The sequence below is a fragment of the Carettochelys insculpta genome, chromosome 21 (assembly GCF_033958435.1).
Source record: "Carettochelys insculpta isolate YL-2023 chromosome 21, ASM3395843v1, whole genome shotgun sequence".
Lineage (NCBI taxonomy): Eukaryota > Metazoa > Chordata > Testudines > Carettochelyidae > Carettochelys > Carettochelys insculpta.
This window is the reverse complement of record NC_134157.1, coordinates 21,902,249-21,920,447: the sequence shown is the minus strand read 5'-3', so window position 1 is coordinate 21,920,447 and position 18,199 is coordinate 21,902,249. Positions and strand designations below refer to the sequence as shown.

Sequence of the window (18,199 nt, the reverse complement as noted above, 5' to 3'; positions counted from 1 at the left end):
ATGCCTCCCACATAGGGTGGGGAGCACACATGGGCGAAGAGGTGACGCAAGGACTGCGGTCCTCCACGGAACAGTCACTGCACATAAATATATTGGAGCTCAGAGCAGTGTTCAACGCCTGCAGACACTTTCGAGACCATATACAAGGCAAAGTAGTCGGGATCAGTACAGACAATACCTCCACCATGTTTTATATAAATCGGCAAGGAGAAGCTCGGTCCCGTGCCTTATGTGCGGAAGCAGTCCGGTTGTAGAACTGGTGCATTGCCAGCAATATAACCTTGAAAGCCTCGTACTTACCAGGCACTCACAATGTGAAGGCAGACCAGCTGAGCAGGCGTTTCGCACTCATGCACGAGTGGCAGATCCGTCCCGATCTGCTACGACCGATTTTTCACGCATGGGGCTTTCCCCAGATAGACCTGTTTGCCACTCAACACAACAAGAAGTGCCCGCGATTCTGCTCCATGGCAGGACTGGGACGGGGGTCTCTGGGGGACGCATTCGCGATCTCCTGGAGGGGCCCCCTGCTTTACTCTTTTCCTCCCACAGTGCTGATCCACAAAGTCTTGCAGAAAGCCAGGAGGGAAGGAGCCTGAATGATCCTGATAGTCCCAACGTGGGATCGACAGCAATGGTTCCCCCTACTCCTACGCACGTCGGACCGTCCACCGATGCCCCTCCCGGTGGCGCCGGATCTGCTCACGCAAGCCCAGGGGTCCATAGTGCATCCGCACTCCCAAGGCCTGTGACGACAAGCGTGGTTAATCCATGGCTCAGCTCCCTAGAGAGCACATGTACGGAGGAAGTGCAACAAGTCCTAGAAAGTAGCAGGAGGACTTCCACCAGGAAGACCTACAAGCAGAAATGGACTCGCTTCACGGCATGGTGTTCTACCAAACAGTTAGCCCCCCTTTCGGTGCCTATACCTGTAATATTAGAGTATTTACTGGACCTCAAGAGAGGACGACTCTCACTATCCTCGTTAAAGGTCCACCTTGCTGCCATTTCGGCGTTCAGACACGAAGAGGAAGGGCACACAGTGTTCGCCCATCCCATGGTTACCAGGTTCCTCAGAGGGTTGGTAAACCTATACCCCCCTCGGAAACCGCTTCCACCTTTGTGGAACTTGGACCTGGTGCTTAATGCGCTAACGGGACCACCGTTCGAGCCTTTAGCCACAGTTTCCCTCCGCCTCCTTACGATAAAGACGACCTTCCTTCTCGCAATCACGTCAGCTCGCAGGGTGAGCGAGCTTGCAGCAGTTATGGCAACGCCACCCTGCACAGTATTTTCCAAGGAGGCGGTAACCATATGGCTGCATCCAGCCTTTGTTCCTAAAGTTTCTTCTGAGTTTCATATTAACGAACCTATTGTTTTACCCTCGTTTTATCCAAAGCCTCATAACTCTAACAAAGAGGCGTGCCTACATCTCCTGGACGTGAGGAGGGCGCTAGCCTTCTATATAGACAGGACCAAGTCCTTCCGGAAAACGGATAGACTCCTAGTCTCTCTCGCTCCCAAATCGAAAGGAGAAGGTCTCTCTTCGCAGAGAATCTCGAAGCACATCGTATCCTGCATAAAAATGTGCTACGAACTCAAAAAGACTCCTTTACTGGCCACGCCCAGGGCTCACTCCGCTAGGGCGGTGGCGGCATCAACAGCCTTTTTCAAGGGCGTTGCGCTAAAAGACATTTGCAGAGCGGCGACCTGGTCATCCTATGACACCTTCGCCAAACATTACGCCCTTCACTGGGTATTCCAAGAGGATACCCGTCTCTCGACAGCGGTCCTCTCGGGGACAAGCTGCACATGATCCGATTACCCACCTCCTATTTTGGGTTACTGCTGGGTAGTCACCTAATGTGGAGCACCCACGGGGACACTCGAAGAAGAAAGAGAAGTTACTCACCGTAGTAACGGTGGTTCTTCGAGATGTGTCCCCGTGGGTGCTCCACCACCTGCCCATCCTCCCCGCTTCGGATCTCTGTTTAGTGTTTTGCAGGAGCATCTGAGGCGGTTGGTCAAGGAACTGGAGGGGACCAGATCGTGCACGTGGCCAGGAGCGCGCAAGGGAGCGGCGCGCACCGGCGCATGCGCGGTCTGGCAGAAACTGCTTGGAAGATCCGATCTGCGGCGCCGGGCAAGCCCGACACCTAATGTGGAGCACCCACGGGGACACATCTCGAAGAACCACTGTTACTACGGTGAGTAACTTCTCTTTAAATTTTCTCTCTCTTATGGTTCAGGGCCTCAAAAGCCGGAAGTGTTTAGGGCTTCTTTGTACCTCTGAAAGGGCTGCCTACTTACTATCCAGCCATTCAGATATCCTCTGTTGAATGTACTTGGACTTTCTGTAGAAACCAAAAGAACACTGCTATTATCACCAGAATTATGTGCTGCTGATTTGGACCTTTACCCCAGGCCTCCAGGTTTCCCTTTCCCTAAGTGGGGGATTGAGGAAAATGACTATTTTATGCATTAAACCACATTAGTATTTTATGAAGAGTTTGTAAACCTGGGCCTTCCCAACTCTTGCAGTCAACAGCACTGACTGGAATATTTCATCTGAGAGAGACTATTAAAGGAAACAGCAGAGTGAAGCTCCACCTTTCTTTATGCTGAAGCTTGGGGGCAGGGGGTGCAAGATGGCTTGTTTATATTTGCAGCCAGAATCTGAAACAATTACATCCAAGTGCTGCTTATGTATTTTAACTTAAGTGGGCATGGAGTTTGTTTTGCCTGTGTCCCCTGTGGAATAAGTTTGCAACCTTAGAGATGATTCTCCATGTGCTGAGGAGAATAAAGTCCAACACTTGTTCTTTTGTATTGTAGGCTATGGGGCACCTTATGGCTACAGCCCAGCTGCACCAGCCTATGGTACGTATGACCTATTAATTATCTGAACTAGAAATGGCATTGAAACTATCCTGGCCATTCAAAAATAGACTGCCTTAGAGTTTGAAAGAAAATCAGAGCTCACTTTAAAAATGACAATGAGGACATTGAATAGATGCCATAACCTTGTGGTTCTTGTTTTGGTTGGAGTAGCTTTTTGCCTATGCTTTGCCTGACTGTGGAAGGACTGCTTGTTCTAACTGCCTGTTCCTTTTCATATTGAAATTGAGTATTTTTAAATAGTTCTACTTTTTACAGCTGACGTGTGCTCCATTCAAAGATTACCTAAGGGCCAAATCTGACATTCTTGAATATTACACTGTTGCCTCTTGGCTTAACGTTAGTAAAACGAGGGTCCATGAGTTAGACTTGTGGGCATTTCGTCTTATTGCAATCAGTTGTTTGAAATGCCAGCTGCCACAGGCATCTCCTAACCAGGGCAGATACCTTTTGTATAGTTGGAGGTAAATATTGCTGTTTGGGTGAAGCTCAGTTTTTGTAGGTTACATTCCTACTTAGAGATCAGTCTGCAAGGATGCTAAAGCACCATAGCTTGCCACTGCTGCTTTCTGGTAAGAAACCAGTGAAATCTAGAACAGCAATGTAAAGTATTTCATACTGACTGCAGTTAAATGTAGGGCCTCCCTTAGTTCTAGAGTACTTTCTCCTGCCCATGCTCCAGCTTTTTAAAAATACTAGACCAATAAAGCCTATTTATCTGTAACTGGCCTTTTGGTTACTTTGAATGAGTTTTATGTGGCAATGGGGGCAAAACTGTTTGGAGTCAGTGATATGTTCTGACATGCTAGAGTAAAACAAAGCCCTGTGTCTCAGAGCCAGTTCGGCTGTTCTTTGTGCACAGAACCTGTCTTCTGTAACCGGGGAAGATTCTGTAGCTCTCAGATGGCAAACTCACATGAGTAAGCTCCAGCAGCTTTTTTCCCCAAAGGGGAAGCTTACCCCACACCAAACCCATTCCTGTGCTGTATGCTCCCCTTGTTTTGTTTTCCTAATGCTTGCTTCCATATCGAATGAGTAAAATTGGTGGCTAACGTTAACTCCAGCTTGGTAACACCACAAGCGTAGAAATCTGACCTGACCAGAGAAATATTATGGAACAGGGTCACTTGATTTCTACACCTTTGAAAAGAACATTTGCCATCCTAAACAATACATGTTATAACTACAGCTATAGCCTCTTGTGCTGTACCCTGTGGCTCTAGTATTGGGTGTGTCTAGGTGCCTCTGTCACATGGGACTAGCTGCTACCATTGTATGCTTCCATTTGTGGAGCAGGGCAAGCAATTGGCCAGAGAGGAGCCTTAACTCAGCTCAGAAATTCCCTCCGTGATTTAAAGCAGTTCGTTCTTGTATTAGTAGAAATCCTGCCTTCTCAATTGACCATCTGTTTTCACACTGCAGCAGCTGATATTAGTGTTTCCCAAAAAGTATTTTCTGTATTCTTGATGATACGGCATGATGTTACTGATAAGAGGGGACCTTTACCCACTCATGTAACAGGAAATTAACATATTTCATTTGGGAGCGGTCATAAGTGGCTTATTTAAACCATCCATTTTGTAGCTTTCATCCTTGTATGAAACATTTAGTAGTAGGTATTGAATATGACCCAGAGATGATCTAATATGGCTGGTGCTTGCTTGATTATCCCAATCTCCTTATTGGCAGTAGGTTACATATAAGAACATAGGGTGAAGTCTGATCCCCATTGAAGTAAGTGGTAAAACTCTCATTGACTCACTGGGGCTGGGAGTCTTGCCTACCATCCCCTTCTTCTCTTGATTTATTTTTTCCTTCCCCTCCATCATCTTTTCATGACTTCTGTGTTGGAGCCTGAATTGTAATCAGTAAGATATTTAAGTGTGGCATATCGCTGACTTCAAAGTCTTGTGGAATCTGCTGCCCCCATTTTTCGCATAAAGATTTTTTTTGTTTGTTTTAATGTCTTATTGTGATGCGAAGTACTGAGATAATGCTTTTCTGGCTGTAAGGTAAATATGTCTCTTTGCCTTTGTAAGCTGTTGCATGTTGGGAAGTTTCACTTTGATCATCTGGTGCTCTGGAATACCTGCTGTTGCTGCTTTGTGATTTTTAAATGAACATGTAGGTTAAATATTAGAATTTAAATAGGAACCATTTTTTTCAAAAACAGTATTTAAGTATGCAGAAGTTTGTGAGGCCACAAGAACGCTATAATAATCCTGAGATTAGGTAGATATTAATCTTTCCAGATTTGCCACTTCAGTACACTATGAATACATGCAGAAAGTCTCACTGGATTAGAACTTAATTATTGAGTTACCAATGCCTGGTTCTGACAGATCCAAAGGGAGGTTGGTCCAAACTGTATGTGTTGTGCTGTTTCTTTTAAGAGCGTCTGTGTATGCACAGCAGCATTTATTGTCTAAAGTCTTCGCAGTTGTCGCTAGCCAGTGAAATTACCTCAGGGTGTTGAATGAGATAGTGTCCCCACTTTCTTCAAAAGAACATTAATTAACTTTTCAAATCCACTTTTGTGCAGCATAACACAGTACTGAGTACTTCTGGAACATATTGCTCAGGTTAAATTAGTAAACATCAGAATGATTATGAAATCTAATACTTTACATTAAAACTCCTGTTTAAAGGATTACAAAATGTTGAAGTGTTTTGCTTATGGGATTCAGTACCCTCAAAGCACATTGACTGACTCATCTGGAAAGGGTTAATGAGAACATTACTGTAAGTTTTTACTTGACTTTATTGGATCATTGAACTTATTTGGAGTCCTCTCCGTTTCTTCTCTCTGTAGGTATACCCAAGAGAATGGTTCTGTTACCAGTTATGAAATTCCCAACCTATCCTGTTCCCCACTACTCATTCTTTTAGCAAATGGCAGAAGCTAATCCCCATTGATTGAACAACACAGTACAGTACAGAATGTTAGAAGAGAAAAAGCCTTTTTATCCTGTTTTCTTTGAACACATACTTGAGCAAAGTCATTTGTAAAGAAACATCTTTTCCTACTTTTTGATTTTAACAAAATGCAAATTTAGTTCTCTAAAACTTGAAAAAAATGTTCTGTGAAATGTTACCTCATTTTCAAATAACTTATACCAGCCTTCTGTTATAGGGAAGAACTAGAAGCTTAAACCTTACGTTTTAAATGAAGTATCCGATTATGTAAAATTAAATTTGTGAAGGATGTATAGAATATAAAACACTGATCACAAATAAACTGTTTTGTCGTAACACAGAGTACTGCCTGTTTCCTAATGCAGTCACACAGAATCTAAGTTAATGACCTGTATTTGTTGTAGGGCTACTTAAGTCAGAGAATAGTTATTTAAAAACAAACAAACCAGTAATACAATAGAAACCTCAATTAAAATTTAACATTGTAAATATGAAGGTGAATAACACTAGAGAAATATGGGTTTAAGTATTGTTGTAACTTATTATTTTTGATATATCTATATAAGCATCAGTACCTTGAAAGGATTCCCTTAGCGTCTTTAAAATCAAGGAAATTTAACATATCGAAAGGCTCAGTAACATAGATCCTGTCTTTGTTTTCCAAGAAGCTTCTTCATTTGTATACAAAATGCTGAAAAAGAAAACAAAGGGAATTATTAAAACTATATGGTCTCTTTGTATTCCGTTACATTTTGTGAAACCTGTGTTCAAGGGAAATTTCTATGCAAATACTTTTGTTACATAATTACAGGCGTACATAGTTAAGTCTGTATTGCCCAGGAAAAAGACAACCATAAAGTTATGATTAAGTTCTGTAGTGCTCCAAAGATGTTTTTGCAATGCCCCACTCTTCATCCCCAAAAGGATAAATTGCACTTGTTCTTGTGGCCTTCTTCACTCTGTAAGATTCTGCCCACCTGTGATTTTCCATATCGCATTTTTACAGTTATTTTTGTTGTCGGTCTCTAATTTAAAAAAACAAAAAACAAAACAAAAAAAACCCCTCCTTTTTCCCCTTCCAATTATAAGAATCTAAAGCAGCAACAAGGTCCCCATGAAAACTTGCTACTTAATGGTCCCAGTTCTCGTTGAGTGCTGCTGTGAAAAGTGACACGTTTCAGCCATAGGCCAGTATTTATTATTTTATGAGTTGGTGCCCAAAGTAAAGCAAATCTATAATATAAGGAGTGTGTATAGCCCTCAAACTACAGAGCAGGAGACATGCTCTATGCTGTCCCCAGGATATTTTCTGACTTGAATATAAAGCTGCTGTGCTTCGGACTCTAATCTGGAGTAATAAAGCATATTTTATTAAGGTATCACCCCCACAAAACAAGCAGCATTGTTGGTTGAACTTCTCCATTCAGAGGTCAACAGTTCCCTTGCAATAAGTTTGTTATATTTTGTGCTGAGGCCTTTAAATCCTCTGCTCTCCTTCTGACTCTATTCTGGTGGGTTTTTTTGAATGAAATGGTTAAGACTGGGGCTTATCATAACGTGTGTTACTCATAGCAGGGAGAATAATCCTAGAACAGCATGATAAAGGTGAGGTATATAACAAGCTGCTTTTCTTGGAATTAATTACCGCACCTACTCTTAAAACCAAGTATTTGTGTTTAGGAACATGCTTATCTTTCATAAGCATTTGTTTCTGCGGGAGCTCTTTGCTTTCATTTGGTGGTGGTGGTACTTTAATAAAATATGTAGCCTTTATTGGCAGTAGCAGGGAATCTGCCATTAGCATCCCTTGAATTAGCACTGAGAGAGAAATGGCAGGGTTGGGGGTGCCTTGAAATTGAGTACTGTTGATAATCATTCTGCTGGCCTATGGATGAAAGGAAGCCATCACGGAGCAGAAAAAGCATGGCTGATGAGAGCCCATTTTGGGGTAATACAATATTCATTAGAAGATTTCTGCCTTTTTTGGAATTCTTTTCATTCGCAAAAGCTGATGTTAAAATGTGGTCTTTTTATCCATGACTTTGAGACTTCAAAATTGAAACCGTAATTTGTTCTGAAAATATTTACACATTGAAAATTTGTTTGCCCGATAGCTTATTCCTCCCCAACCTGTTAAAACAGTGGGAGCTATGCTATTTTCCAACATGATGGCCGTCATTTCAGATGATTTTTATGAAGTCATTTTTTTATTTTTTGTCATTTGTTGGGAGTTACTAACCACATTGTAAACTTGCCCCGTTGCTGCATATTTTACATTTCTCTGCTTTACTGAAAATGAATGAGCTGTCAGTTCTTTGTTCAAAGAGTGATAACCTTGGAAGTTTAGATGTTTTGATAGTTTTAAAAGTACCCACTTTTGTCCCTTTTACAATGAAAATTCCACTTACAGCTGAAGGAGCAGAGAAATTTACATGGAGCTTTAGCTTCAGCCAGTCCCTTTGAAATTAACATGAAGTTTTTGCTTCTCTGCTCTTTTCTCTACTGTAGGTGGTTTTTTCATTGACAGTCCCTATTGCCAGCCTCTCAGCATCACACCTTTTATTGTTCACTTGGGCCCTCAAGATTTCTTCTCTGACTTCTAGAACCATCAGGTTGTGTGGCTCGAAAATGGCTATTCGTAGGTGTCTTTAAAGCAAGAACAAATGTGAATCTTGGGGGTGGGGTCTGTTTCAAATATGGAACTCTGAGCTTTTCCTTTTCGCAAAGATTTCTCTGAACTCAGATGCTTTTAAATAAAAGCAATACTTACTTCAAGCCACATTCCTTCTTGCGGAAACACAGCAATAGATGTGCATAGGTGTCTCTTGGTTATTTCTTTATGCCAGAAAGAAGAGGCCAAGGTATAACACTTGCACTTCATTAAAAATTGGTGGGGCTCCCAGTTTTTATCAGTTAGTTCCACTTTAGCTTTTACCACTTAATTAAATCAGAATTTTAACTGAACCATGGTGCTCAGCTCTTTAGTATCAAAGTTCACCCAGAAATGGCCACACAGGCTTATAGCGACCATTCTTGAACCCAGAGCTGCTGCATGCCAGAATACATGAAACTGAACTAACGTGTCTCAACCATGCCTCACAATAATATGGTGGAAGGATTAGGTCACTTCACTTCTGAAATGGATATTTTTCTAAAATCCTCGTAAAATAACTGAAGTTCTAGACTCTGGCTAATTTACGAAAAAAATCACTAAGTTCACTTTTTGGTTTTATTTTTCCTTCAAGTGTTTAGGTCAATATTTGAGGTATTGAATCAATTATCAGGATCATTAACTGAAGTGAGATGTCTGTATATGAAAGTCGTTAATTAAATGGTGTTGGAACCTCTGTATATTGCAGGTTGAGTTTTAAGCAGTTTTCAGCAGGTTAATACCATTTTATTCTCATTCTCTCCGGACCTTCGTAGCCATATGCACTTGTATAAAATAGGCTGAACAATGTTATGACTGTAAGCAGAGATCATGGTAAAGAAGGTAAGATTCTTTTTCAGCTTAAAGAATGTTTGTTTACTGTTTATTCAATGCCCATGTAAATGTGATAAATCATATATATGACACGAGTTTGTATTATGCCTTTATTTAATTCCAAAAGCTAACTGTTTAAGGGGAAAAAAATGAACTGGCCTAATTTCCTACCTTGGTTTTTTTTTTTTTTTTTTTTTTTTAAAAAAAACAAAACCCTCTGAAATTATTTAAGATAAACTGATATTGAAAACTATTAGTTTAAGAGAAAAAAGGTATTCCTTAGTCTTGTCAGTAAATCATTCTGCTCCAACCATCTCTTCTTGTGAAGTCTGAAAAGTTGATCTTGTTGATACTCTTCAGAATCAGGCACAGCATTCTTTCTTTTCTAGTGTAAAAACTGAAGCAGTGTATCAAAGTCACAGTGTGTGCTAACCAACATGGTTTGTTCTGAAAGCCATAGCATGGATTTCTATAGGTGCACAGAATAGAAACGTACTGTTGACTACATTATATTGTCTAAGAAGGTAATCGTGTCCCTAAGCTCTTAAAGCTAATCTCTAAAGAAAGGAGGAAGAGCTTTTGTAATATTTAAAATACTTAAGTTAAAATCTACAGAGGCCAAATTAACTCAAAATGGGGTGGGAGGGATGATTAACTGAGCATGAATAAATTGCTTGGTTGTAGTTTTGTAAAAGTAGGAAGTAAGCCAGTGCCATTAATAAATTATTCTGTATTTTAAGCTTACCTTACAAAATATACTCAGATTAAAATGTTTCTATATTGAGGTGTAATTTTTTTAAAAAGTCCTTTGAAAAATTGTTTTTACATACTGTAGCAATGTATTGTCACTGTAGGTTTAAAGACAGAATAATATTAGGCCCCATAGTCACTCTTAATACTCGGAAGTGAAAGGTACAAAAGACCTGCAGTAAGTTTTACCCACAAAAGCTCATGACCGACTAAATTTGTTAATTTCTAAGGAGTTACAGGATTGTTTGTTGTTTGATTTCACCACTGTTATACTGCCATAAAATTGATAAGACCACTGAATAATGTACTGGTAAACCATAGCTCGGAGTGCACTATTTTTTGTCTTAAGCAGGTAAGTTACCACACTGTAAATTAAATGCTTTTGATTTAACTGAGAAGAATCTTATTTCCGAAAATTTAATCTTAGGTATAGATTACCCTTAGTAACTCAGTTCAGTGAAGTTCTCGATTACAATTAATAGTCTGTTACTGGACACATTGCTAACTATAAACGCTTCCATTGTCAACTTGATTTGACAAGTGGCATCTAATTTTGCACCTGAAAAAACCTTAGACTTTATTTTGCAAGCAAATTGCACAGTCTAGTGCTTGAACAGCCCTGCCATTTATCTGTCTTCCTTTCTCATCATATTTCCTGCTACTGTCTGAGATCACTAGTGATGCTCGAGTTTAATATCTGTGATGCAGGACGTTTGAGGAACTTGCTTCCCCAGTCACCAGAGGTTATTTGTGCAGCTGGATTCTTGTAAGGGCCTCGGCTTTGTCTCAAGGGGGGTGATTGTCCATTATCTTATATTAATGTTATTGTACATGCCAAGGAGAGAGAATTGTTTTAAAAGCGGCTGGTGCCTTGTGAGACACAGGTCCAGCCCCTCACTCTGCTAAGCTGCTCATGTCCTATGGCAGATAAATAGTTGTAAAGGACCATTCTCTTGGTGAAGAGAGGAATTTTCATCATCTCTGTGCCAGTTCCAGCTCAGTGTTCTTCCATGCAGTGTTTGGAACAGGATGACCGTATTCCTGGGCACTGGGGCCATTGAGGTGGAGTCCCTCCGGTGCATCTTCAACGAGTGTGTAGCACGCTGCTTCTGCTGCCTGAGTGAGTCCTGTCAGATGGAGAACACCATCCAGCCTGCACAAAAAGGCAATTTAGTGCCAGTGTAGGTGGTTTCTAATTTGCTGTCATGCAGCCAGCAGGAGTTAATTATATGATTCCAGCAAACATCATGGCGTCCATTTAACAGTCTGTCAGTCCTGTTGCCAAGAGTTGCATTGGAGTTAAATACCTTTTTTGCTTTTATGAGATTCAGTGTCAAGGAGCATGTGGGAAGCAATCTCCGTAAATTGTTTTTTTAAAGCAGTAGAATCTCGAAAGCAGGAGACAGTTGCAGGCACTTTCTGGCCTCTCATCTAATGACCTTGAATTCACCTTTTGAAAAACTTGAAGAAAATGGTGAATTTTAAGGGACAATTTTAACATGCAAGCAGTGGGGCTTGTTGCTCCCAACTCAGCCAAACCATCTGTTGCTCCCGTTGCTGGCAGCTACCCAGATCGACTGTCTGCACACTGTGGAGAGGAAAGGGATCCTTTCTCTTGCAGCACTTGACTTCTAGCAGACGGGCAATCTTTAAAGTGACTTACTCATTAAAAAAAATGTTATTCTCTAATTAGGATTTTAATTAGGTAGAGACCTATAATGCACAAAAAACCACTACTGAGTCTCTGGTTTTCCCAACAACCATGGAGTGAAAAATACCTTGACCACAATTCTCGTCTTGGGCAGGACAGAAGAAAAAAGGGGCACCAGCACAAACAGATTTTCACATGGGCCAGAAAGAAACCTTTCCCTATGAGCTGGCTATTCTGTAAGGCCACATTAAGTTCTTGTGCTGACCACTTCCTGAGACTAGATGGACTTCCCATCTGAGCCAGTCTGGCAATTCCTACAAACAAGAACCACCAAGTCCGGCAGCTGTCATTGTACCTTCTCCTCCACAAGTCCCCTGATGTGGAAGGAGGGTTAGCATGGGCTCCTGCTTCTCACTTGCACATCTCCTGGGAACCTATGGAGTGTTTGAAGGCTGGAGGATTCTCTCTCGAACCAAGGTGTTGAACCAGTTCTGCAATAATGCACTAGCCCCATTAGTCTGAAAATTATTGTTTAAGCCAATTAGCCACAAGTGGTTAAGTGTGTTGGGCACTAGGGTTCTAGAATGCCTGTTAGTTAATTTCAGGCAAAATGACACTTCTAATTAGTTTCTTAGAAGAACAGATCCATGTAGGCTCAAAAGCTTGTCTTTCACACTAACTGAAGTTGGTTGAGAAAAAGATGATACGTTCTTCTACTGGTTCTAACTTCAGGCACTGATGGGATATGTCACAGGATTTGAAGTTAATTCTCAGGGGGCAGCAGGAATCTTTGACTTCTCTGTAGCAAAAGTGATCTCGCCTCTCTGGGGAACTGGCTTTTAAGAGTTACCCTTTGCCTCTGTGCACCCATAGCAGCAGGGTGGGATTGTTTCTGTGGCAGCTGCTGCCTTGTACATTACTTGGAATTCTGTGAGATAGCAGCCTGCACTAAGGAAGATTTAATCTGACTCGTTCTGTTGCGGAAGGAAAGCAGACTGCCTTGGCTACGTGATGATGTGCAAGCACATGGTAAGTGTTGGTGTTTCCAGATGGCGAAAGACCTTGTGTATGACATCAGAAGATTGAAAACTGCCTGTCTTTGGGACTCAAATGAAGACTGTTAGGTGTAAAACTATTGCATTAAAAACCTTCAGCTAATGGGTGCAGACAGCTTGCCTGTTAACTGCCCAGCGATTTCATTTTTCTGATCTTTTGGCACATCTAGTTTATGCAAGAGATCTGTTTAATAAAGAAGAAATTTTATTATAGCCATTTCAGAACAATTCTCAGGAGATACTCTTGCTGTCAGCTACACGCAAGTCCATGCCCAAAAAATTGTGCATGTTCTGATCTTAGTTTTGATCTTAGTTTCTTAACAATCACATTTTCGATGGTAATAGTTAAATCTGGTAAGTTAATTGATGATGCATGTTGGCATATGATAAATCTGATCAGGAATGTTCTCTGCCATTGTTCTATTACTTATCTACACCTGTTAATACTTTGTACCTGGGTGTATATCTGCTCAGTGTACAGTTTCATTAATGACCACAAAACCCCTCTTTTCTTCCCATTCACTGGAACAGGAGCACCTCAGCATACAGGTAAGTGGTTCATTTGTAACTCTTTCTTAGCAGAAAGCAAAATGAGGTGAAGGTCAAGAATGTCCATACCTGTGATAAGGAGCTTTTGGCTGAGAGTGGGTGCTGTCTGTTACTGACACTCTACAGCCTGTTGCAAAATGTGGCTGCATCAGCTCTAACAGACCAGCTCATCTTCGTAGAATTTTAAATTCAGTGACTGCGTGAAATACTCAGGTAATAGCTTGGGAGTCTGACTGGATTTGAATGATTAGAGAAAATAAAGCAGGAATCTCCCTGCGAAAAATTTATTTTGGATAGTTTTATCCTGTTGTTGGGTGTCCTGCTCTTTTTACGTCTTTGTACCATATATTGTGAGGCATAGAAAGGGTAATTGAATGGTTATTTAAAACTTAAAATGAGCATTACAGAAAAGATTCTGCAGAAAAACTGGCAAAGTCTGAAGGCCTTTTTCTTGATCATGGAATTCTGAACCACCTGATTATTAATGGCTCAATTATTCACAAGATTTGTAAGAAACAAAGTAAATGAAATATACATCTGCAGATCCACGCATTACATCATCTAGTACCCAACCTAACTGCCTGTCAGTTTGACTGGTAAAGGTGCAATCCTCACTGTAGTGTTGCAAAAGTTAAGAACATTCAGGTGCTTTGTGATTTATGGGCCAGAGTTGCCAGGGCAGGAGGGAAGTGGGGCTAGTGTCTCTGCAAGAAGATGCAGAATCAGCCACTTCTAAAAGGAACTAAGCAACTGTAGCCAGGCTGAAATGAGTCAGGTCTTTTTAAAAAACAGTGTGGCTATGGGACAACATGGCCCTAGTCCCTGCATTTCTTGGATGGTTTGGAGCTCTTACCACTTAAGGGTGCAGCTTCTAGTTGTACCCTTCTCCTCTTCGCAAAAGCACAAGGTTCCAGCATTAGAATGAACTGAGGGCAGAAAAGGTTGGACGGCAGAACTTGGACATACAACCTCCCTTCTGGGTTGAGGCATATTAGCAGGCAGTTAAATGGCCCTGCCATGAATGTTGTAAAAACAGGAACACAGCCTCCATGGCTGGAAATGTGGTATCTTTTTCCAGACTAAGTACTTCCTACTGTGTATAATCCATCAGTGTTTGTCCCCACCTCAACTGAAAACTTAAGCATCCAGGGTAGAGAGGCTAGGGTATGTGACTGCAGCAGCTGAAATGGGTGTTGGAGGCATGCTTTGCAGTTGAGCGTACAGGGACAGAAATGAAAGATTTCATATGTGAGAGTCAATAAGCAGATGAAATTCCCCAGTGCATTCTATGCCGGTACCATGAAGCTCAATTTTGATTACAGAAGATTTAGTTGAAACTGTTAATTCAGATAGTGCTTAAGAGTGGGCCACTTTGTTTGTAGTCTGAACTCTTTCTACAGAATCTGGCTAAAGGGGAGGGGGCATGGTGGTACTGTTGTAACACAGGGCGGTTGCATGGTGAGGCATCCTCCTTCAATATAAATAATAGTGACAAGCACAGTCGTTTCCTCTGATCAGTATTGACTGGAATGTCAAAGTATTCCTGCCCAACTCTCTCCTAAGTCAATAATGAAGTCAGAGATAAACCAATACCATAACTAAGAGAATAAAGCACAAGGTTGATCTTCAGAATTATCATGAATTAGTTAAATAATACAGGAAGATCTCACGGACACTGTGCCTGATTATTTTTTCTCCTTCGTGGCTGACATTTCGATTCTTAAATGCACAAACTTGTGTAAGCATAAGCAATACAGAATTACTCAGGACCACAGTGTCAGCTGTGCAGTGCACATCTACTCCATCTTAAGCAAACAGGCACAATTAGGAGAAACAGAATACTGCAACACTGGATGACAGACTGTACAAAGAGAGCCCACCCTAGCATTATTGATCTAATGGGATTTGCATGCACAAAATTCCATGTTGGAAAACCTGCATTCTCAATCATTAATAATGCAACTTGATAGGTGTGTTCTATAAACCAATCATGAAAACAGAATTTAACATGTTGCTTATTCAACATTTCTTGTTTCCAAGCCAGAGTGAAGACTTTATTGCATGCAATAAAGCAAAATAACATAGGGGGACGTTCTGAGCCAAGCTGCTTTTAAGAAGTGGGATTTCAGGGCGAGTATGAAGACTGACGGTTGCAGCTCTTTCTAGTAATGATTTCCCTGAACAGGCTAGGAAGTGTTTTACATTTGTAAAAGGCAGGAGCAGCAGTACACATGGAGCCACATCCTGGGCAATGTCTTGTGAGGGATTATGACATTAAACATGCAGTGCAGAACAATTACAGAAAAAAACTCTAAGGCATTGTCCAGTGAGATTCTGGGTGGGGGCCAGACATTCTTAAACACCTGACTAGAAAAAAATAGTGGACAACATGAAAGTCCTCAAGAACAAACACTTCAAATAACTGCTAGAAAGGAAAGGGGAAGCTGCCTCAGTGTTTTCTGCTTCTCAAAGTAGTTATAGATTTGTGATCCTATCAATGTTTATTGACCTAAACTGAAGGTAAAAGCCTTGGGCCAACAATCTCCTACTGCATGAAGATGACCAATTCCACCAAACCTATGCAGAGACCACTCTCTGCAACTGCCTAAGGGTCACCTAATTGCCACTTAGCCTGGAATTTTGGAACACTTGTGAACATTCACATTCTAAGTAATTTTCTGACAGTGACAATTGGTGAGATTTTCAAAAGTAATTTAGGAGCTCTGATCCAACCCAGCCAAGTATGTGTGAACCACAGCTCCCTCTCATTCCCTTTTTTCTGTTAACATAGAGCATTTATGGCAGAAGGAGATTTTGGATTTTCAGAAGTGGTCAGTGTTTCAGGTGCTCAGCTTCAGCTATGTTCTCCAAGTTGTCTCAATTTGAGCAATCAAAGTCACTACAGGTTGAACCTCTCTAATCTGGCACCTTGGGACTTGATCAGTGCCAAACAAAAGAATTTGCCAGGTCAATATTGATTAGTACTCACTGGGCTCTTAGACATTTAGGGGTAAAGTGTAGCTAAGTAACAGCACAGAACACTAACAGCCAGGAGGGGTAGCTGTGAACAAACTACAGGACCAGACCACGGGACCTTGGCCGTGTCCATAAGTGGTTGTCTAGCTAAATAAAACCATGTGGAATTAAAGATGTTCAACATGCAGTACCTTTCAGCCTTTGAGGCTGGACTGTCACAAGTTGAAGTGGAAGGATGATTCAGGAGACAGAAACCCAGCTGTAGCGGTTACACTGAGCAGGGTCAGGATTTGGAAGTCAGACCACATGTGGAAGCTCAGTTGTGACTTTAGTCAAAAGTATTATGTCTCCACTTAGAAGGACATGAGAGAAATGGAGGGGATGCTTTAAACTAGCATTTCATGCTTAGCCAGACCTCTCTCCAGTTTAGTTTGGAACCTTTTTGATTTAGCTGCATGTCAGAAGACTCAAACAACTCTGTTTGATTGCTTTTTCTATTCAGGTTCATTTGCTAAACTTACTGCTCTTGTCTTCTGGAGAATTCAGTGCTTAGCAAGGCATAAAAGACAGTTCAAAATAACAAAACCTGTCGCTGACTCAGTTTGACCCTGCTCATGGTCAGAAGTGAACTGGGGGAAGCTCTCTGGAGGTACCGCCACTGTGACCTCCCTCCTGTGGTAGTGACCAGCAAATGAAAGTTAGTACTAGATTATTTTGCCTCTATGCAAGAGCTAGTCTCTGCAGGGAGGTTCCCTTCTCTTCATGTAAGGTATACGTACACATACTGAAGATAGAGAATAATGTTATAAATCACTTACAGTGTACATCTCTTGCAAGACTTCAATAACTTTGTTTTCCTTTGTGGTTCAGGAAAGTAAACAAAAGATCCATTCTCTAACTCTCCTTTTCAGTCATAGAAAGAGCTGACCTTTAGCTGACAGATGCATTTATTCATGTACTGAGGTTAGCATTTATTTTCACCCTAGCATCAATTATAAAGATTTAAGCTTGAGCTATTTAGCCATTGAACACTTTCAGTTACTTACTCCCTAGATAACGCACTGGACAACTCCATCCACCTTTTTTCCCCCAATAGCTTGTTCTAGTGAAAGATACTGAATGAAGTACATGATATCCCTGGGGCTTAATTAGAGAATTCCTTATAAGATTTCTCCTAGTTCATGAAGTTTGTAGCCCGTAAAGGACACTGATGCTGAACCTTGTCCTGTAGATTACAATGTAAATAGGAAGTAACTTGGCAATAACTTCAGTTGTGTATATTGTAAAAAGCGTAAAATGAATACTCCAACTTGTTGTTTAAGTGGGGGGGCAAGAGTTACTGCACCCTGAATTTTAAAATAAGGCCTGTATACTCTTAGTGTCAATAAAGCAGCCTGCAAAGCAAATAGAATGCTCTTTGTATGTTAAGTTGCCTCATTACCTGTGATGCTGTATCTACATTCTGGTTTCTCTATGTTGTGCTTTGTGTGCCAGCTGCTGTTGTGAACTGTAGAGTGTGCTGACATTTGCACTGTAATCTTGGTTCACCTGCCATTGAATGTTATCTGGCTCTGCTGCATTCTCGATATGTAAAGCCCTCACATGTTTCATTTGCTCCCAACAAAATACAATAAAAATCTCTCTGCAAACAGGACCCATGTTGCTGAGACTGATTAGTGCGTCCAACCGACTCTGTTAATAAACCTTTGTGAACTGCAGTGCAGGTTTAATTTCCTGTGGGGAAACTAGTTTTGCTTTTTAGAACATGACTCGTGGGAGACAAACAAGGAAGAGGCCAGCCAGTCTCCTTTCAACAGTCAGGCCCTTGTCTGGGCAGACAGGTGTGAGGCAGCTTTTCAGAGGCTGCTGGCAGCTTCCTTGCCTTTGGGGTGGGAGTACTTGCACAATACAGAATGTGTG

At 41.3% G+C, this 18,199-nt stretch overlaps 1 protein-coding gene across 9 annotated transcripts in view; it reads left to right on the top strand.

Moving 5' to 3' along the window:
* STRBP (spermatid perinuclear RNA binding protein) overlaps window positions 1–17,927 on the top strand; it is a 117,359-nt gene extending 99,432 nt beyond the window's left edge. For 5 of the 9 annotated variants that reach the window (XM_075015719.1, XM_075015717.1, XM_075015718.1 and 2 more), the window contains 2 exons: window positions 2,836–2,880; window positions 5,711–7,324. In XM_075015719.1, coding sequence (XP_074871820.1) covers window positions 2,836–2,880; window positions 5,711–5,787 — 122 coding nt within the window. In that variant the 3' untranslated portion in view covers window positions 5,788–7,324. Of the gene's footprint in view, window positions 1–2,835; window positions 2,881–5,710; window positions 7,325–8,322; window positions 8,528–9,240; window positions 9,431–13,336 lie in introns of those variants that run through there. The other 4 variants (XM_075015721.1, XM_075015720.1, XM_075015725.1 and 1 more) reach the window with 4 other exon arrangements.
* Window positions 17,928–18,199: the final 272 nt, after the last annotated feature.